This window comes from Homarus americanus, unplaced genomic scaffold, assembly GCF_018991925.1.
Source record: "Homarus americanus isolate GMGI-L3 unplaced genomic scaffold, GMGI_Hamer_2.0 scaffold31037, whole genome shotgun sequence".
Taxonomy (NCBI): domain Eukaryota; kingdom Metazoa; phylum Arthropoda; class Malacostraca; order Decapoda; family Nephropidae; genus Homarus; species Homarus americanus.
In genome coordinates, this window is record NW_024722227.1 from 10653580 (window position 1) to 10676818 (window position 23239).

Here is a 23239-nt window from a genome sequence, read left to right on the forward strand (position 1 = left end):
AGGGTCCCGAAATTCCATGCAGCGACCATAAGAGGTTGTATAGTTTGTTTTAGTTTTGATCTGTGATTATGATTGTGTTTTCGACTGCATAAGGATGACCTTACTGGGTGCAGTTTCCCAGTTATGTTGGTTCTGTAGGCAGACTATGTTTAGGGCACCTTTTCTAGTCACTTCCCCATGTTGGGTGAGCAGAGTGGTTCCTCGAAGGGGCTGCTCAGTCTCACAGACAGGACCGGATTGTACTTCTGCCTGGATCCAAGTGCATAAACGACCATCTTATCTATGCCGCGCGCGCACACACACACACACACACACACACACACTCTCTCTCTCTCTCTCTCTCTCTCTCTCTCTCTCATGAATGAGCACAACAAGAGTGTGGACGAATGCTAGATTGGTCCACCTACACTGTAGGTGTCACCTTATGGTGATACAGGTGTGGGGAGGTGTCTTGACTTTTCTATGATTTTGGATTTAAGGTGAGTATGTTTTCTACATCTGGTGATCTCTTTTCCATATCTGAAATTTCATGAACAGACTTAATTTATATCTCTTGAAAGGAGAAAAAATATTTTTTTTTTACCTTTTTCACTTGACTCATTCTCTGATATGGAGCAGCAGCACCATCCTCAGGTATGTCTAATGCTATAGTCCACCGTACTGTCCAAAGGGGTGTGTGTTTGTGAGTGGCATCGGAAATAAACCAGTCTCAAACCCTCTCCTCAGTCCTCCCGAGAAAACTGTCTTCATCACGTCCGTTACAAAAGAATTTCTTGGTTTAATGGACCTGAGGGTCTGCAATCTTTACATCTTATTTTAGTTTCTGGTAACTTCTTACCTAAATTTTTCTTTGGAAGTATGACCCCCAGACCGCGCTAAAACGGACCTGCACTCAGTGATGCCATTGGTCTCTACGCTGACATTAACGTGACAACATGAGAATAAGACGGCTAAGTTTTATTCTGACCCGCTGGTCTCAGTGGTCATGTTGATATCAAGGTATCAGTGCTTGTTGCTTAGAAACGGTACCTCAGTGTTAACCTGATATAATTAGTCGCTTTATCGTTCGATCATCCTCTAGTTGATGGAGAAGGAGATCACAGGAACTTGTGGCTCAGGAGACGAGATTGTTTTACCCTCGTGCACGCTTCTTAAGGATTACAAAAGAGTAAGAATGTATACACGAGCCAAATTCAGTGCTGGACTGCCATTGATGCCTAACCGCCGCTCCTAAGGCCCGAGTATCTCCTTACTATGTCTTGAGGGTCACCATCTCTTGGACGGGATAAAAACAGTGCTGTTACAGTAGAGTGAGTGACACCATACCGCCTCTCCCCTCCTCAGCTTTCAGACTTCCATGACTGACACAGCAGAGACTAAACATCCTAAATGTTGACGATTAGTAGCAGGCTCTATTTACTGACCTAACATATGCGTTTACTGATATTACAGTAGTTATTGAAGTTTATTAATACATTCTAACAAACATCAACTGTTGACAAAAATTTAATATTTTTCACGGTTAACATAGGAGGATTGAAAGCATGACCCAACATGCTATTATGATATTACATTTCACATATAATCGTTAATAACATTGGTAACAAGGAGGACGGAGTCTGTTGGTCTTGAGGTTGTCTTGTGCTAAGAGCATTGCCATAGAACGTAATAAGGAACATCACCTTAGTCTGTTTATACAGAGACTCTGTGTGTGTGTGTGTGTGTGTGTCGCTCGGAGGTACACACTTGTCTCCCGACCAACAGGAAACAGCGTCCCTGGTGACATCCGCCAGATCGTTCTTTTCAAGGAACATAAAGGTGAGACAAACGGAGTATTCATGTTACCTTGACTGTAGTTTTAATTCTTACTATACGATATTATCTCTCTCTCTCTCTCTCTCTCTCTCTCTCTCTCTCTCTCTCTCTCTCTCTCGTTGAAACAAGTACACCTACACACTCACTCATGTAAACAGACACATCACAAAGCCATACCTACACACATTCTGGTAGATAGCGTGTTATTGTCAGGTATGCTGGTAAAGAGGAGGTACCCTGAGAGAGAGAGAGAGAGAGAGAGAGAGAGAGAGAGAGAGAGAGAGAGAGAGTAGGCAAAATTTTCACTAAAAACATTACAAAATATCGAGTGTAATTTTTATGCAGGATAAATAAATCTAACCCATTACTCTCTGTGTGTTGAGAAGATGACGTTACCTTATACTTCAGTTATATGCAAAAAAATAATGAAGATGAAGTTATGGCTATACTGTATCTATGCCACCTGGTCAACTGTGGCACAATATAAACACTCGAGTCAAGGAGAGTCAAGTCTTAAGGGTCTTACACAGTTTTGTTTATGGTACTAATATAAAGCCTCGCGTCTCAATGCCTCCTAGCTGCTGCCTCTGTGTGTTAGTGCAGTGAGGACAACACACGCCTCCCCCCTCTCGCCTCCCCCCTTCGCCTCCCCCTCTCGCCTCCCCTCCCTCTCCTCCTCCCTCTCGTCTCCCTCCCTCTCCCCCTCTCGCCTCCCCCCTCCCCCTTCGCCTCCTCTCCTCCCCCGTCTCCCCTCTCGCCTCCCCCCTCCCCTCTCCCCCTCTCGTCTGCCCCTCTCGTCCCCTCCTCTCGCCTCCCCCTCTCGTCCCCCTCTCGTCTCCCCCTCGCCTCCCCCCTCTTGCCTCTCGTTGTAATGGCCCCTGTCTCATCAACAGAAGTATTATATAAATGGGTTACTTACATCTGATTTATATTCAGATTCATCCTCTGTAACTTTCCACTGGCTATGAGGTGACATGTTCAATGCACATGATAAGGTGTGCCCACGGGAAGCTGCGTCATACTATGCTGAGTAAAGGCATAAGTAGCCGGCTCTCTGGCCACCTAAAGTGAGCAGTAGTTTGATATCCTTGACTAGAGGAAGACGTTATTTGAGGGCCGCAGTGGATGGCTCGTCCTCCCTCGATGGGTCACTACTCAGCAGTCACTCACACCAACTAATATCGAACGGACGTTGATCCACGTTTATATTACATAAACGCCGTCCTCTTTCTCATTCACTCATAAATAGTGGAACTTACGGTTCACATACACTCAGGAATTATAAACATAATACTTTTATAATAAAACAAGAAACTTCAATTGGGTTTCGTTACCAAAAGCCCAATTATATTATATGTGTACCAACCTGGTTAACTGGGGAATTAACCAGCGTAACATCGTACTCTGAACATGTGCTGACGTTATTCTCGTACTCTGAACATGTGCTGACGTTATTCTCATACTCTGAACATGTGCTGACGTTATTCTCGTACTCTGAACTTGTGCTGACGTTATTCTCGTACTCTAACCTTGTGCTGACGTTATTTTCGTACTCTGACCTTGTGCTGACGTTATTTTCGTACTCTGACCTTGTGCTGACGTTATTTTCGTACTCTGACCTTGTGCTGACGTTATTTTCGTACTCTGACCTTGTGCTGACGTTATTCTCGTACTCTAACCTTGCGCTGATGTTATTCTCATACTCTGAACTTGTGCTGACGTTAATCTCATACTCTGAACTTGTGCTGACGTTATTCTCGTACTCTGAACTTGTGCTGACGTTATTCTTGTACTCTGACCTTGTGCTGACGTTATTCTTGTACTCTGACCTTGTGCTGACGTTAATTCTCATACTCTGAACTTGTGCTGACGTTATTCTCATACTCTGAACTTGTGCTGACGTTATTCTCGTACTCTGAACTTGTGCTGACGTTATTCTCGTACTCTGACCTTGTGCTGACGTTATTTTCGTACTCTGACCTTGTGCTGACGTTATTTTCGTACTCTGACCTTGTGCTGACGTTATTCTTGTACTCTGACCTTGTGCTGACGTTATTCTCGTACTCTGAACATGTGCTGACGTTATTCTCGTACTCTGAACTTGTGCTGACGTTATTTTCGTACTGACTTGACCTTGTACTCTGACCTGACTCATACTCTGAATTTGTGCTGATGTTATTCTCATACTCTGAACTTGTGCTGACGTTATTCTCGTACTCTGACCTTGTGCTGACGTTATTCTCGTACTCTGAACTTGTCCTGACGTTATTCTCATACTCTGAACTTGTGCTGACGTTAATCTCATACTCTGAACTTGTGCTGGCGTTATTCTGATACTCTAACCTTGTGCTGACTTTATTCTCGTACTCTGACCTTGTGCTGACGTTAATCTCGTACTCTAACCTTGTGCTGGCGTTATTCTCATACTCTAACCTTGTGCTGACTTTATTCTCGTACTCTGACCTTGTGCTGACGTTAATCTCGTACTCTAACCTTGTGCTGGCGTTATTCTCATACTCTAACCTTGTGCTGACTTTATTCTCGTACTCTGACCTTGTGCTGACGTTAATCTCGTACTCTAACCTGTGCTGGCGTTATTCTGATACTCTAATTCCTTGATGCTGACTTTATACTCTCGTGCTGACTTTATTCTCGTACTCTGACCTTGTGCTGACGTTATTCGTGATACTCTAACCTTGTGCTGACTTTATTCTCGTACTCTGACCTTGTGCTGACGTTATTCTCTCTAACCTTGTGCTGACGTTATTCTGATACTCTCCTTGTGCTGACTTTATTCTCGTACTCTGACCTTGTGCTGACGTTATTCTCATACTCTGAACTTGTGCTGACGTTATTCTCATACTCTGAACTTGTGCTGACGTTATTCTCGTACTCTGAACTTGTGCTGACGTTAATCTCGTACTCTAACCTTGTGCTGGCGTTATTCTGATACTCTAACCTTGTGCTGACTTTATTCTCATACTCTGACCTTGTGCTGACGTTATTCTCATACTCTGAACTTGTGCTGACGTTATTCTCATACTCTGAACTTGTGCTGACGTTATTCTCGTACTCTGAACTTGTGCTGACGTTAATCTCGTACTCTAACCTTGTGCTGGCGTTATTCTCGTACTCTGACCTTGTGCTGACGTTATTCTCGTACTCTGACCTTGTGCTGACGTTATTCTCGTACTCTGACCTTGTGCTGACGTTATTCTCGTACTCTGACCTTGTGCTGACGTTATTCTCATACTCTTGACTAGAAAAATAGAATAAATATTTAATAAACACAATTAACATAACCTTTATGAGAGATTAGAGTCCAGAATTGCAAAGGTTCATAAATTAAATATCCCTACTAACTGAGGATGTAAGAATGCATTGGTTGAATTTAGCTAATTTGTGAAACATAACTTAAATTTGTTTTTATAATTATTCAGAGACTTCATTTAACACAAAATTGGAAAGAAAATTAACACATAATTTCTGGAAAGATATAACTGGTGGTAAATGAATTTATTTAGTTAAAATTAAGACAGCATTACCTACTTTAATACTGTTATCAGTCGTTATATTAGGGGTATACCTTAAGTCAGTCAACCGATCATTTTAGTATTGTCAGTTATGAGGAATATTCACCACATGAACCATTGGGAGTTTGTACCGTGGACCAGCTTAAGTACAGTCACTGAAAAAAACTACAGGGTAAGTTTAAGTCTTTCCCTGATTACAAACATTTATTACACAAAACATATGCTAGGTACAAACATACAGTTTTTTGCAGCTTACTGTATACCTTATCTCAAGAAGTTTTTTTTCGTTACTCGTGAACTTCAAAATGTGCTCCGCTTGTTGCCCGGAGCACATCTAAGCGATGCTCGATTTCACGCCATGTTTTCTGCAGCATCTCTTCAGTCACCGTCGCTATTGCCTCCGTTATCCTTGCCTTCAGAGTTTCAAGATCAGGAACTGGTGAACTGTACACTTTGTCCTTCGTATACCCCCATAAAAAGAAATCAAGAGGGGTAATGTCTGGTGAACGTGGCGGCCATGGTGTTGGACCATCTCTCCCAATCCATCGGTTTGGAAAGGTTGCGTTCAAGAACTGTCTGTAAAATATGCATGAAAAAAAAATCTATGAATTCGTCTACACAATGCTACAATATTCATGTTTCTATCTAGAATGGTCTTCGAGATATGATTTTTCATAATCAGGGAAAGACTTTTTGCTCACCCTGTATTTCTACTTGGGAGTGTGGGGGGGCGGCGGTCAATGAATTTGAGAATGAACACTACGACTCCTGTTGTCTTGATAGGGTTGCCCAAATTCTTCTGTTTTGTCATATTTGTTAACACAATTTTGTGTAGATAGTTTTTTGAGTGGCTGTACAGGGTGTGGACCACAACACAGTAAAGACTCACCCTTGTAGATGAAGAGAGAGGAAAGAAAAATGCGTCCATCATGTTTACTGTACATGTTTACTGTTACAAATGTATTTATATTTAAATATTTTTAAAGGTCAGAAGCTAATTGAAGCAAGTTTTATTAAAATGATTATATTAGTGAGAACGGTAATAATAACATAATGACAAGAATTGTAACCGTAGAAATAATACTAAAAAAAAATAACTACAATGAATACTACTACAGTACTACTCGTTTTTATTTATTTTTATAGTGGCCTCCATCCTCCCCCCAAAAGTCACACCTTCACCACCATTTTATTACCTTAAAATTAAATATCCTAATACAAAAGTAGCTACCTTAGCTGTGTTGAGTTAGTAGAGCTGCAGATCTTTGCGGCATTCAGTGACTGTTGCCTCATTGTCAATATCTGCGACCGTCGTCGGCTTTGGGGCCGAAGATCTCGTTCCCCTAAGGCAAAGCAATGCAGACCTAAGGAAAGAGAAGGACAGTCGACATCTCAACCAGGCTGTAACGTAGCTTCTGGGCTGCTGCTTCCGTTCAGATAACACCTCCGCAAGTCTGGCCTAGAAACATCTTGCACTTGGTCCCATCCCACCAGACGTTGCGAACACCAGAGGAGTGAAGCTGCCCTGATCAACATTCAGAATTCTCTCCCCATATGCCTTCATCTTGTCATTCTCGTTCCTCCTATGTGCAGCGTCAAGAGCTCGGTTACGGTGACATGCGGCCATGGGATCGAAAATCCTTTTGTCAAAGAAGGCTCGCTGTCCCTGCATTCAGAATCCTCGAGTACTGACGTCCACACGAGCTGCGTTGGGTGTGTTTGAAGTCCTATGATGGAGTTTCTTACCGTTCAACGGAACGAGGGTCTGTTCCACCCTGACATCATGTCAGATTTCATTCAACTTATTTGCTGTGAGGTCCCTTACTTCGTCATGCCTCATGCATACGAAGGCTCCTTTCTTGCACACCATGGCGTGGTCGATGTCGTAGGATGAGCCACACATGCATTGGTAGGTCAAACCTTCTACTGGCCAACAATACCTTAGAGCAGGGGTCACCAAACTTTTTTCACAGTGGGCCGGATAACTGAAAGAATGACGAGCTCGGGCCGCATAATCATTCTGTTCAATACTTGCAAGCCAGAACGAAAGCTCTGGGAAAAAAGACGAAAAACTAAGTTTAGCATTCCATGTTAATCATGGGTGAGTGGCGTGCAATGCACTAAAAACAAAGACAACCAACATATTTATTTACTAAAAAGTTATCAAAGAAGGCGACGTTAGCAAAAAGATAGTTCCATCAGACCTAGTGTGCTCATATCCGAATCTCACAAACTAAGCAGCAAAAAAGGTTAGTGAGATTTGTGAAACTGACGTTTCACTGACGTCGGCGGGCCTGATGAACTGACGTCGCGGGCCGGATCCGGCCCGCGGGCCGTAGTTTGGTGACCCCTGCCTTAGAGCAATGGCATCTGTAAATTCTTGTTTATTAAGGCTGAAACCTTTTGCCTTTATCGGTAACGTTGTTAACCAGTTCGAGGTGCCCACCTCCTGTGCTATAGCTATTTTTTCACTTTGGCTGTACTGCCGTTCTGTTGTAATGGATCGTCGATTCTTGTTTAGTTCATTGGTATCCACCCGATTTGCTGCGTTCTGAGCTGTTATGTGCTCAGTGAGGGCTGCCGTGAGCTTGACTATGTTCTGATATTCGGTGGCAGCAAGTTCCTCTGGATTAGTCAAACCCATTTTTCCCGTCTCGGTGGTAGTGCAAGGAGTGATGACCTTTCTGCTGGGGTTAAATAGGGTTTTTCACTAGTGTTGGGATAAAAGAGACCTTGATGGCTTCTTCCAGAACGTGGAGGAGGGGGCTGATATCAGGGATAGTGCGTATCAGGTAATTCCAGCGATGCTTGACTCCATGAGTGAATGCCGTAAAAGCTGCATGTGGCTCAGTTTTAGCGATCTCCGACAAAGTTTGAATTTCTTTCACCCACTCATTTTCCTTTACCACTACATATGTGGTCTTGAAATCGTTCGTGCCTATTACCGCAACCTAGAAGTCTTTGGTCGTCCTTTGTTATTTTGGCCTCACTTCCGCAGAACACGTCTATTTCCTGATCATGTAATTCTGGCTTCATAATGAAGAAGAACTTGCTGGCATTTGGGTGGTACTCTATTTGTGGACCACGTGATGTTACCAGGTCCCACCACTTTTTTATGTCCTCCGCTTTTCCTGCTCCTGTAAGGTCATCAGCGTATGCCACTTACTTGACCTCGGTTGTTTCATAGTTTATTGAGTGTTGTAGCACGGATAGATATATTACGTGCATTGTCATGGCGACCGGATCCCCCTGCGTAGTTCCCTCAGTTGACTGTATGGTGGTATCTCCCCATAGAGCCTTGAAGCTTGTTATATAGAGGTTTGTCTGGTTCCTATAGGTGTTTTTAACATACATTGCAAAGCTTGGACACTTGATCTTAATGTTGTGTAGTGTAGCCTTGCGGTTGATTATGTTGAATGCATTGGAAGTGTAAACCAGGAGTACTGCCTCACAATCACACTGCTCAAATATCTGTCTCATGGCGTGAATGGCAGCTTCACCCCCAGCCTTGTAGCCAGTACATACTTGCAGGTTCCCTGAAGCTGCCCTGACATCATCAATGACCACCTCCATTATGCATTTTCCAATGATCCGTTTCAGCACTTCTCCCACCCCTATAGGCCTACATCCTGGATTTTTTTCCAAGGAGATGAGGCGGCAGGCCGTCAGAGTTTGTAGGTGATGGCAACATGAGGTTGCTAGCTTTCTTGCAAGGGCGGCGGTGGCATTGCAGAAATCACTTGTAGCTTCACCAAACTTGTTAGTGATGAGGATGACTCTCCAACCGTCTGCATCCAGCTGAAGGGCCTGCCCCTCCATGTGTCTTCAGTGTTTTTTTCCACACCATCCCTCTGTTATTTTATCGAGCATGACAGGGGGACATAGTCACGCTGGAACCTTGATGCCTTCCTCTGCACTTGCTGGGGGATGTTTTTCCTTCAGTTGTTGTAAGGTCTCTCTGTCTATTGGCAGAACACCAGCGGAAGATTCCTCTGTGAGAGATCTTACCACCAAGGACACTTTTCCCATATGCATCGTGTTACCAAACTTTCTGGCAGCATCCTCAGTTGTTTGCTTCCATCTCCTGTACATTTCAGTCTGTGTTGCAGTGTTCTTGTCTCACTTAGATCATCAATAGCCCTGTTCTTCCACATTGTTTGTTTTCTCTTCATTGCAGCTACATTTTCTTTACTCTTACTCCTTGCCTGTGTTCTCTGGCAGAATTGATGAGGTATTATTGCCAGTATGTGGAGAGCTATTGGGGCCAGGGAATTGTCATGAGTGTAATTTTGTATGAAGCGAGTCATCTGCCGGATCATTTCTTTGGTGGTTCAAAGAGGTTAATTGGAGACCACCTGACAACTTCTGAGTAGGTTTCTTTGACCCACTTCTCTTCATCTTCCCTCCACATGCCTTTCTAATGTGGTGGCTGTCTGTTATTAACCTCGTGTACATCTGCTAATGTTGGAGCAGCATTTCTTGGCACTACATTTTCAAACTGAGTGGTGTCACTGTTATCATTCAGGATATCGTCTCGCGGTGTTGTCCAGGCGATATCCACTGTGACAGATCCCTGCCCTGGGGGATTCTGACAGTTGTTTCCCCTTCCTGCATCCCACACAACGGCGGTTGTTTCTCACACATTCACAGTTTGTGCAGTTTTGCTTCCGGCTCGCACAGATGCAAAGACAGTTACCCAACATAATGGTCCACACTTCGAGTAACAGGAGTAACTATTAAGGGAGGATGAGGAGACAAATACATGAGTGACTCGGATCTCCAATGTACAGGTATGTGGTGAGATGGAGGGCAATTATGACCTCAGGACACTTGGTCAATACGGGCCACGACTGCCATTTCACAGGATGTCTGTCACTGACATCTGATACTACTACTACTACTACTACTACTATTGATACTACTACTACTATGTCTACTACTAATAATACAATATGCATTAACTAATACTACTACTACTGCTACTGCTAATACTAATACTACTACTAATAAAGCTTTGTTCGTTTCTTCAAAATCGATATTTTCCAACAATAGTCAATATAATGGTGATACAAACAAAAGAATAACACTCAGCTATAATACTTTTCAGCTGGAGGAAAGAATGAAGAACTATAACATATTTTACAGTATGTCTTCTCAGTAGGAGGAGTAAACAAGAGAACAATTCTTGACTCTATTCTTTCCGGGGACCGCGATTCTTGATACAGATATTCTCTATATTCTGCAGTCCCGCGCCAGTCCTTCTACTCTATGCCAAACCCATCGTTCTATGTCAACGGTGATTTTGTTACTGTGTTGTCCCTGGTGTCACACATTCAAAACAAACATCGCGACTCGGACATCAAGTTTGTTTACTACTGAAGAACATAGTTTCCCAGATCTTGTAAATTTGTCTTATACTATACACGCCTTTTCAAACTTTTCTGTCTCCATTACTCCCGGGAAATTTTCAAGACGCAACTCATTCCAACAGATAGATAGATAGATTGATAGATAGATAGATAGATAGATAGATAGATAGATAGATAGATAGATATGAGACAGAGTTTACTGTGAGGGTGGAAGGAGGGAGGGAGGGAGAGGAAGGGTAGGCAGGTTGCTGACACAGTGACACACGTATTTATGACAGCGATAAAGGCAGTCATAATACTTGAGGGAGATCCGGCTGGAGTTCGATCATGAAGAGCAGAGAAAGGTCGATTGTGTTATATATCACAGGTGTGAGGAGGGAGAGGGGGGGCAGATTACGCCAGGAAACACGTCAGAGAGGATGAGGGAAGGTCACTGTACTTTAGCTGAAAGGTAAATCATTAAGTGAGGTTATCTTGTCGCTCCCTCAACCGAACCACTTCATCGATGTTATATTTTGGCCTTATCTTGTGCTTTACAGGGTTTTTTTATACTGTGTGTGTGTGTGTGTGTGTGTGTGTGTGTGTGTGTGTGTGTGTGTGTGTGTGTGTGTGTGCGTCCGTGTGTGTGTGTGTGTGTGTGTGTGTGTGTGTGTGTGTGACCACAACCTTACTGGGCACTGGGGTCCTGAAGCGTAATTGTATGTATATCTTCCGAGATAACACTGTCTTAACCCCTTTCACCGTCCATATCACAGAAATTTCTATTCACACTAAAACTCCCTTTAACCAAGTAAACCTTAAACATGTCACAGATTTAAAAAAAATTCTGTACACTGAAGCAGACTACAGATGAGAATACATGTCTGTTTGTTTATCTGTAGACTAATAGCAGATTTTTAGGATGGAAGGTGGGCAGGACGCATGTCTGTATGTCTATAGACTAATAGTTGATCTAGATTCTAGAGGATGGGGGGGGGGGGGCAGGAGGGGCAGATGACATCCTCTTAAAAATGGAGTTTTATTTTTTTATCTTTTAGGAAATTTGTGGATATAGGGTTATGCAAGATTGCTTTATTTGGGTTCAACACAGAGTTCGACTTTGTGAAATGGATTTAGTTTAGTTTCCGTTATTAGTTTAATTTTCTTATTATTAATGAGTATAATGTTTAATAAGTTTATAACATGTGTTTCATGTTTTATTTTGGGTGCTGTGATTATTGTATTCTGTTTTTTGGATAATATGAGTAATATTAGTTTCATGTCTAAGTACAGTACAGTATGTACTTTTGGAATATGAAGGTGCAGAGGTTCCCTGAATGAGTTGTGTAGAGCTCAGGTATATATGAGATTGGCGTGCTGCTTATTGATACTTCATCGTAATACAATTGTAAGTTATAAATTTTCAGACGTATTTCGTTCGTGATTGTAAGTTATGCTTACATGGCATGTTCAGTGTAAAATTTGTTGGGAACATTTGAGTTTTTCATGCTTCAGGGTTTAATCACCGTCCGCCATTATCCAGTCATTATTTTCTCATTACAGCACTTTTTAAGATGTAAATAATTTTGTAAATAATTTAGTAGTGAAATATGTTAAAATATCTTGTATAAAGTCAATTTCAATTTATTTATTTATGTATTTGTAATTGCACCAATCAAATATTTGAGATATTTAAATTAAGAGTTTGAATTTCTTTCACTTGTGACTGTTGACCCCAGGGTACTGTACATACTTTTCTAGGCATTCTCTGTGAGAAGCAATGGGGAAAATTATTGATCATACATGGAAATGTATTGACAATTTAAGGTAAATCTTTCTATGTTTGTCCACCAAAGAAAATCCTGTATATGCCAGTGCTGTAGACAAATTCTGGAGGAGATCCGCTCCTTCCCGCCGTCCCATTTCTGTTGATTGGTTCATACTGTTTTGTTCTGGAGACGGTTTACAAGTGAAGAACCAGGTGTCAACAAATAGTCAATTTTTTTTTCCTTAAAATTTTGTGGAATAATTTAATTTAATCCATGTTGATTTCTCTTTGTCATGGCAATAGTTTTACAACATTTAATTCAATGGGCTCAATAAATCCTTGTATCTAACGTTTGTTGATGTTTATACAGGTCCAGACATCAGTGCCTGTGGTAAGTACACATTTTGTCAGCGTTACAGATGTAGGATAATAAGGTGCAGTTTTGAAGTACGCACATCTTAAGTTATGAATCGTTTCAGGGATTGAAAATCAACTTATACACTATTTAACGTTGCCTTGATATAAGAAATACAAAAAGACTATCGTACCTGTATCATTCATAATTTTACATAGTAAATTAATTTGATTCCTGAGCCATGCTTTGTCCGGGAGCAGATATTATTTAATGTTTTTTATTGCATGTACTGTATCTTATTAACACTGTTGACCCTTCAGTACTGGAAACCTCGCGGTCATAACGTCAGGTACTGAGGTGAATCAAGGCTGTTAACAATGTTAGCTGGATAGGCTAAGTTAGGTTAGAAAGTCTAGGTTTAATTAAAAGTATAACTGACTTTTAGAATGTAGTTTATGGAGGTAGTGTAGTGTTTGTTTTTCAGATTCAGGTAAGGTTCATGTATTTTATTACAACACAAATGTATTTTTCTCATGCAAATGAAGTACATATTATCTTTTTATTCGCCAGATATGTGAAGTTTATTTGATATGAAGTTAAAGTTCATACTTTTCAGAGCAAAACAAATACCGGTAGTCTTTTTCTTCAGGTACGGATAAAATACATATGTGTTTTAATGGAACACATACAAACTAATTTTTTTTCAGATACATATATTATACAGTGTATTTTTCTTAATCAAATGCAAAGTTTATTCCAAAATAAGGTAAGGGTCATGTAATTTTTATTTAACGTCTCACACAGCTAACAATAAGGTGCTTTTACATCACTAGTGTTGGCTTCCTTCTGACAAAAGAAAGCTAATGTTTTCTGTCGTTAAGTAACTAATTCTATGTTGCAAATTACTATTAAAAGACCTAGTAAATTATCGTTTGGGCTGTTTTTTGCCATAATTTTCTCAACCGTAAGGGTTAATTATTTTAATGCTCTGAAATGTTGCTGTCTCTTATTCCATTATCATAATATTGTTGACGTCTAGTTTAGTTTTACACTCATTCCGTGTTCAAATTATGAGAATGCAACACTGTACAACCTCTTTCAATACATGTCATACTACTACTACTACTACAATGATATGAGTTATTAAGGATGTCACCTTCGTTGGTGAGCTCTGGGGTGACTAGAGAGGCCGATACGAGACCGGCAGGATCGTCCACAGATGTTACGCATGTGGAGGGCTACATCTAGTGTGGGAGGGGTGGCGGCAGCGTCTTTCCGGCGTTGGCGCTTTTCTGCCTCGGTATGCAGTCGGGCTAACTCGAAAGTATTGACATCTTCTTGTATGGTGCCCCTCCAAACGTTACGACGTCGAGTAATCGTCCCCCAAGTGAGGGGGTCGATTTGGCACGTTTTCAGGTTTGTCTTAAGACTATCCTTATACCTTTTCAGTTGCCCGCCAGCGTTACGTTTACTATTCGTTAGGTGACTGTAAAGTAGCTACTTTGGCAGTCTACTGTCGTCCATGCGGGCAACATGGCCAGTCCAACGTAGTTGTTCATGGATAATGGTAGCTTCGATACTCCTACAGTTGGTGTCAGCGAGAATACTGGCATTTGTTCTCTTGTCTTTCCAGCGAACACGGAGGATGTCATACATAACCTTAAACGGCAGCCAGCAGCAACTGAAGTTATAGGAGAAACTGACAGGAACCCGGACATTTGGTTTAATAAGATAATGTATGTTGAAAGTGCTTTGTATAGATGCACACAAACATTCCCCCCAAATTCAACCAAATTCACCACTGAGGAACTATATTTTTTAAATTCAATTCAATTTGGGAACCATAACGACCAAGAATATGAACAAAAATTATGGAGTATTATCTTTTATATAAGTCACATGGTATAGAAAGTTTATCAATGGTTTAATGATATGTAGTACATATTTCTCAAACTGCATTTCATTAGCTTCAAAAGATTGAAATAATAATTAAATATATCAATGTCTATGGCATTGTAAATAATGCATACTGACTATACAAGCTTAATGTAAAAGTAACTAAACAGTTTCTTTAATAACGAAAACTGACCCATATTTCATAAGGAGTTATCACATTTGAAAATATGTATGGAACACTAAATATTTATTTCAATTTACAACCGTATTCCCATTACTTTGCACTCTACATTTTTATATATTACACACACAGGCCTTTGAATGTTGGATGGGTTTATTGTCAGTGCATGTTATCCAATTTATAACACAAAATGATACATTGCAAAATATGCGTATCTATGAATCGGAAGATGTTGTACTTAATCTGAACTCAAAACGATGTCTTACACAGAGTCATTAACCTGCAACTTAAGCGGGGAGTTCTCACACTGTCCTGCACATTTACAATGAACACTACAGGGGATTCCTTTCTTGGAACAGCTGCAAGACACATATAATCGAACACTGCTCTTACAAGAGCACCTTGCATGACGAAACAGGTCAGGGGGTGCTGGTGATTTATTTGTGATAATTAGAAGAATATGGCCAGATTCCACTGAAAAACCATAGTCCTCCCTGTTGAGCAGTGTACCAAGGTGTCGCCAGGTGGATACTTGTTGATGTACTCTGATACTGTTGAGGTACATGCCACGACTTGTTGGAGGCATTCGTTCCACAGACACATATTTTGGTGATATTACATACATATAACGTAGTTCATTTAACCCTCTGGATGATGATGCTCGACCACTATACAAGGGTTCCAGAAACTGCTTCCCAACAATTCGTAGCTCTTCCTTTGATGCTGTTGTATCAACATAAATAAGTACATCTAACCTTAGCTTTTGTGATGATTTCAAGGCCTTAAACTGTTTGAGCTTACCCATGCCATACAAAGCTGAGGTTGTGTCACAACCAGACATAGCATGAGCAAACAAGAGCCACATACAGAGTTCTCCTCCCCAAACCTGAGCAATTCTAATGGAGACTGTGTATTTCTTTGTGCCAAGGAAGACATCACTTGTTCACTTGGCATGATAGAGAAGGAGGAGGATCAGAATGTCAGATCATATGCAATGACAATAACGGGTATCTGACTGTGTGCCAGTTCCAGGGCCTTTTTGACTATCACAACATCATCATCTCTTTCATCTTCAGTATGCTTCACATATTCACTAGCATTTTTCAGATGTAAACTTAGAAGTCTTATCAAACTATGCTTGTTTTTTGGTTGGAAAGGAAAGCTGTGTTGTTTTGTGGAACAGATGTCTTGTCTTCAACCAATCCATCATGAAATGATAGATGCTGAAACCGATGGCATTTTGTTCTGGGTCTTTGGTTGTCACGACATCATAGTTATCAAAAATTACCCATACATGTACTCCAGGTATTTTTCACGAGTAAATGCAGAGACAAATGAATCACAAACTAAAGCAATGGTGACTATCTTTGGCCAAGTTATGCGGTGCAGCATACCACAACCATCAATCACTCTGGCAGCATTTTGTTATTTTTTTGCAGTGATATCTGGAATCATCTGTATATGTCTTGCCAGCTCATGGGCAAATACACTTGGGTCTGGAGGTCCATCTAAGTAAGTGGAAGAGAGCAGACGGTGGTACAGTTCTACAGAAGACATCCTCACATCCTCACCAGCTACTCCGATGGCCTTCCGCATAACTGAAAAGGTTGCCTGATCTGAATTCCTTTGAATAGTGTCTCCAAATATTTGATCCGTTAATCGGTCATGAATTGTCTGACCATTATTGAGAAAATCCTCAGCATTAACCCGTTGCTCGGCTATTAGCCCTGTTGCAATAATTGTAAATTCATGATCCTTTTAAATAGTGAATGGTCTGTGAGTTTGCAGGAAGTCTACAAATGTCTAGAGGATCTTCTGATCACGTTTGATGCATCCTGGGTGGATATCCTTGTGCTGTTCTGACCACGTGCCAGTGAAGGTATTTGTCAAGGCGCGTAGAGCATCTTTGTACTGGGCAACAACATGTGCCGCGAGTAGCCATTTTGTCCTGGCCGACTCTTTGAGTTATATTAATAAGTTCACCCTGGGTTTTGCCAGCCCTCATGAGGCACTGTTCGATTACCATATCAGACCATGTTCCACTCCAAAACATTTGATCATTCCTGCGTACTGTGGAAAAACCATCATCTTCCATGAAGGATTCTAGACTGGCATAGCTCTTGACAATCCTGAAAGTAGAGACGGCAGCATTTTATGTAGTTGTTGTGTTCCGCTGCAACAAAAAATGGAAGCATCAGCTGTGTAGCTTTTAGGTAAAGCCTTCAGTTTCTAGTCCTCTCTCAACTGAGGGAGAAGGACTGCATGGGGCGAGTGAGCGACCTTTGTCAACTCTGCAGCACTGCAGGCGGCTTGCCGCTGACTTGGTACTTAGTCACTGACCTACCCAAGGTTATGCTCATGCATGTTACCTACATACTGTCTTCATAGTGGTACTTAACGAAAAAAAATACTGTGAAAAATATACAATATACTTAACATGTCCGATTTTCCTATATATTTTTGGAGTTAATAATCTTATATTAAGGGCATTATACTGCAAATCTTGTATGTGGATTATTCCGCAATGTTAATAGCCCTAGATATAAATTACATAACTTTTGAGATCCTTATTAAAATGATCTCCCATCTACACCTGTGAATTCGGAGTTTAAATGGTCAAAACACAGGTTTCCCAAAGCTTGATTGAGGTTGAATTTCTTTGGCAATACCAAGATATCAATATGAAAGACTTGGCAAAAAAATTTGCTTGTTGTACCAAATGTCTGGGTTCGGCCATGTTTGTGTCAATTTCTACTGGACTATTGGCTTTAGGGACAACGATGAACATAAATGAATGTTTCATGTTCCTTCCGTTCCAGTTATTGTGCCTAGTGGGGAGGATTAGGGAATCCTTATATCCACTGTTTAAGGGTTAAGCTTTTTTCCATTAGTATTATCTCAGAGACGATGAGCGACCTGTGTAGACTGTGGTGGACATCTCGTGTTGTTAACACCACCACTTGCTCCCTCTACTGCTCCTCACCACAGCCATTATGTACCAACAGTACACACAGTGGTAATGTTTCACTCCCTCTATGTTACTTGTTTTGTTGATTATCTTGATTTTATTTATTTACTATTTTGTTCGTGTGTATTTATGTACATTTTGACTAAGAAATCTAACGGGTGCCTTGGGTAGATCGAGAGGACAAGTTACTGTATACTATTTATGTGTGTGATGAAGATGCCTTCCCACTCTCTAAACTTTTCCCCAGAGAGCTTGGCTTCCAGACTACTCAAAGAGTTTGGATTATCCAACCCAGAATTTTTTTTGTAAACTACTTTAGTAGTGTAAACTGGAGTTGTGTGTCAATAGTGCTGAGTTGAGAGAGTACCAGCTGCTTCCTCTCTCTTCCACTATAGAGTATCAATCATGGGACCTGTGTATTCTGTCATTCCAGTAGTATTTTCGGTTCTGTCGATATTAATGATTTCTATCGATTTATTTTTTTTACTTTTCTAGAATTTTATAACATACCTGATAATAGAATGTGTATGGAATAAAAAGTCTGGATAATTTAGCTTGTTAACTCAGGTCTGGCTGACTTATCTGTGTTAGGGGTCATGACTCAGTAGGTAGAGTCGATGGTGTAGGGTCATGACACTTTATTCTTACTCTGTTTATGAGACATTAACCTCCAAGGTGAATGCTTAAGAAACATGTCAAGACAACACTGGTGGCGGGGCTCAGCGAACCGTTTTGCAAGTCAATCAACTACCGCATTCAGGTTCATCCATTTTTACCTTAGGGGTCGTTGTTAGTAAAGGTGTGTCTGACAGCTTGTTTTGGCTCTCACATCATGAATTAAAGATAATGTCTTACGTGTGTTATTAGTTATCATTGGTTAGAAACTGAGGATACGTAGACAATTTCATCAGGATGCATGAAGTACGCACGCGCGCGCGCACACACACACACACACACACACACACACACACACACGCAGGCGTATGTAAGACATCACTGGCCGTTGCCCTTGTTGACTTCAGGAAGGCTTTTGACCTTGTTGATCACTGCACTGTTATCAACAAGGCCATTGCACTAGGGCTGTCCACCAACCTGGTCTCATGGCTCACTGATTTCCTGAGTGAGTGTCGTCAGGCAGTGAGGTACCAGGGTTCTGTCTCCACATTCCAACACCTCACCTGCGGTGTTCCCCAGGGGACCAAGATGGGACCACTGTGCTTCCTAATCCTGATCAACGACGCTCTATCGGACACTCCTCACAGGTGGAAGTACGTGGATGACTGCACTGTGGGGGGTTACAGTGGACAACACCTCACCGGACTACTCATTGCTACAAGGCACCCTGGACAGGCTACAGGCATGGACCACGGAGAACAAGGTCACCATCAATCACACCAAAACCGTAGTCATGTACATCAATACCGCCACCACTCCAGTGCAAGCTCCGGCAGTTACACTGGGTGCCCATCATCTCCAATTAGTGCAGTCTGCCAAACTCCTGGGTGTAACTATAGACCACAAACTGGACTGGAATGCCCATGTAAACAACACAATCAAGGCAGCCTCGTACCGACTCTACATGCTATGACGACTCAGGTCACTTGGGGCACCCACGCCAGAGCTGAGGACTATCTACAACGCCTTTATTCTCCCCAAATTAACCTATGCATCACCAGCCTGGTTGTCTTCTCTCAACTCTACCCAACAACGTCAGCTAGAGAAGGTACAGAAGAGGGCCTACAGAATCATGCTCAGCGCAGACTACTCCGGTTACAACAACGCTCTCTCCACCATGGAAATGCCATCCCTCAGTGACCTCCACCACCACGCACTAGCAGGGTTTGCTAGTGGACTATTGCACCATCCTCGCCATCGCCACCTCCTGCCACCTGCAATCCCCCGCCCATCTCGCGCAGTCCGCCACTACAACAAAATTCAGCCCATAAGAGCCCGCACTGATAGATATAAGAATAGCACCATCCCATCTATTGTTAAAATAATAAACAGCTCCTGATTTATGCACTGTACAGCCCTGTAAATGTATTGAACGTATATTATTATGTCTAAATCACATGTAAGTTTGTATATTTTCAGCCACCGACTGCAACTCGATTAATAAACCGTTTATTATTATTATTATTATTATTATTATTATTATTATTATTATTATTATTATTATTATTATTACACACACACACACACTGGAAACTCCGTTTGAAGAAGGCTCGAACAAAGATGGGAGGCCAGGGAGGACGGTGATAGACGGGATGCCAAGGAGGATGGAAGGTCAAGAGGGATGGAAGGCCAGGGCGGAAGGGAGGCCAGGGAGGACGAGAGGCCAAGGAAGATGGGGGACGGGAGGCCAGGGGGAAGAGGGTGGCCAGAGAGGATGGGAGGCCAGGGAGAGTGGGAGGCCAAGAAGAGCGGGAGGCCACCAGCACTCAGACGCCTGCTGGGGAGTGTAAAAGCTGCCTTATATGGTCACGTACCCAGATGAGAGGATATATCCGAGGAAGACCTGTAGATAGGAGCAGAGAGAAGAAAGGTAGAAAGAGACAGAAAGAGGAAATGAAAGAAAGGAGGCACAAAGAAGTAGAATAAATGTTAGAGAGGGAGATAGACGATAACCTCTAATATTATTCACTACACCATCTTACTCTCTACACCAAAACACTAGGGCCTAGTCTTACGTTATGACCGCCAGCTGAGTCGTTTCTCCCACTGTGTAATATGTTAATGACTTTACTCTTTGATCAGCATTGTTATTGTAGTAAGTAAATTATATTTTTTATGCCGTATACAGCTATATTTGGGGACACCAGTATCCCTTGTGTGTGGTACATTCAAATACTCATTCTTTAACATGTACTGTGAATCGTGTTTTAGTCAACTTTAGGAACTGGGATATGTATAATGCACAGACCCTAAACCTCGGGAAAATTAAGGGTATAAATACCTTGTTTTTATACCCTCCACCTTGGTGACTTCTGTTCGCTGGTATCAATCACTCAAGCAATCAAAAGTGTCTGCCATCCTCATATCTGAGGGTTGGCGACCACAGTCCTCCACTCTAAACGTGTATGTGCTGTTTTACGAGACCTCCTAGACATTACCTATCTCTGGTGACTCAGTTTTTAATTCCATTCATTCATCCCAGTCTCTGCCCGTCCCTGGCCCTCCATTTATATGTCTATTATCCCCTCGTCCCTAATTGTATTACCAAAGTATCTCCTTTTCCTTTGTTCTATAAATTTTAAGTACTTTCTCTTGAAGTTTTTGTCGATCTTAGTACTTCTTTATTTTTTTCCTCTCGGTGTAATTTACTGTGTCACTACAGTATTACCTCTTTACATTTAAACCCTGTTACAATGGTTACGAAGAAAATTTTTACACAATGCAGTTTTATTAAGTATTTATTATGCGTTTAATTGCCCGTACGTGTAAAAGCTTTCACACAATACTTATAAATAAATATTAAATAAAATACACATGATAATGGTTTTTGTCACACTATTTACACAAAGTAAGAATGTGGCAATAGGGATGACCTATGTGAAAATGTTATTATAATGAGAATGTGATGCACTTATGTTTTAAGCTTGTGTCCTTATTACATGTATATTTTTTTCCGCCATAGAAAAGCGGTATTAAGGATCTTCCAAGAAGAATTGACTGTACAGTACATTTAATGGTTGCCCGAGTCGACATTGTCAATAGTAGAAATCTGACCCGGAAATAGATAGTAAAGAGTCTAGCCTGACTGAATAGTGACCGGCAGCCAAAGTATTTCCATCGCCAGATAAGACAGTGTTACACAGGGGGGCAGCGTCGCCCTCAGTGTTGCCCGCTGTATCATCCACTACCTCAGCTTCGAAACTTGACCTATTCAGCTTCAGGACCAGTAGCTCGAACATCGTCAGCTTCAGCGTGACTATCGTCATCGGGGAATATTTCAACGTTGATACTATCGTGGTTGTGCAGTATGAGAGGTCTTGTTCTTTCGGACGTCAAGAAGGATGAAACACAACAGCGGGAGTATAATATAATGACTTCGTTAGTGGTGGAGGCACCCCTCTCCTGTCTGCTCACCGGTCACCGCCGGCGAAGCCTTACACTGTAGAGGTGCTACAGATAGATGCATTAGTTGAGCAACGAGAAAAAATTCGTAAGGTTAACACTGCATATCTGGGTCTCTCATCAGTCATTGGACGGGATATGGGGTGCTGGTAGAATATACACATGAAGGATTAGCTTCATTAAACTGGTTCAGTGGGGGACACATGTGGGCACGTATGTAGGTGCAGTTTACATAACTTGAGAGTTAAGTAACATATCTGATAAAGTGAAAAATAAGACTCATGAGGTCTGTATGTATGTCATAAAGAGTAGAAGGTTACTGCTTGAGGGAAGGATGATCTTCCAGGTTCTGGATGACATTGTCTTTGAGCAGCACGGTTTCCACTTCGTTACTTACGATGCGGCCTATGCGTTCCTCATCCACAGCCAGCACCATCTGTCAGGGAGAAAGGGACATTAAGTACTATACTTCATTAGTATTTATCTACGAAATTGTTATATCACCTTAAATGCACAAACTGGATTATTGGGTATCAAATTTTACAGAACAGACAGATTTGTTCCAAGTATCAAAAAAAAATTATTACTTTTTTATATGGCTTGTGATGTCAAGAGTGTTAAACGGAGAGAAGGGAACTCTGAGCGCTTTGTATTGATTATGTGCTGTGGAAATACTAAAATTGAATTTGGCAAGAGAGATAGATTGTTCTATGGATGAACCGGATGACTGATTACCTATAGCTCATAAGTACCAAGCTCAGGACGTGAGCAATACCAAGTCATCTGAAACAGTGAAATTGATGAGCGAAGATCGAGCAAAGAGGGAAATGTTTCTCTGTCATTTCATGAATTGTGAAGTAAAGGATATGGCAATTAGATAATGTTCTTGCAAGAAACAGGCAACTGAACTGAAAAAAAAGTAGAAGCTACGTTACATGAGAGTCTGCCCTACTACTGTCTTATTCCATATGCTTGGTGATGATGAGCTACTGAGAAAGAAATCTGTATTTTGTGTTCGGGGTAACTCAACAGTTAAAACAACCATAACCCGTAGGTCTGTGAGTTTAGATTCACATCTCTAGGTTCATGATAGTTGTTGATACGCCAGAAATTCTTGGGGTAATAGTGGAGGAGACGGATAACACCAAAAACAGTGTTTATATTTCGTGCATTTTTTTTTCCACTGATTCTGGTGTTAACCGTCTCCTCCGCCATTACCATCTCGGTTGCCATGTTAGAAAATAGACTCGGATCCCTATTCACAATACTGTAATTTAATACTATCCAGAAAAAATTCT

General features: G+C 41.5%; 1 protein-coding gene and 1 long non-coding RNA gene across 2 annotated transcripts in view; both read right to left on the bottom strand.

Moving 5' to 3' along the window:
- Positions 1 to 294: 294 nt before the first annotated feature.
- Positions 295 to 19415, bottom strand: LOC121862547. The gene is made up of 3 exons (XR_006088254.1): positions 19322 to 19415; positions 7347 to 7349; positions 295 to 322 (listed from the first exon to the last, which is right to left on the bottom strand). It is a non-coding gene; the product is annotated as an uncharacterized LOC121862547 (long non-coding RNA).
- Positions 19416 to 21259: 1844 nt separating this feature from the next.
- LOC121862381 (myb-like protein X) overlaps positions 21260 to 23239 on the bottom strand; it is a 29049-nt gene continuing 27069 nt past the window's right edge. The window contains exon 12 of the mRNA XM_042360646.1: positions 21260 to 22377. Coding sequence (XP_042216580.1) covers positions 22258 to 22377 — 120 coding nt within the window. The 3' untranslated portion in view covers positions 21260 to 22257. The remainder of the gene's footprint in view (positions 22378 to 23239) is intronic.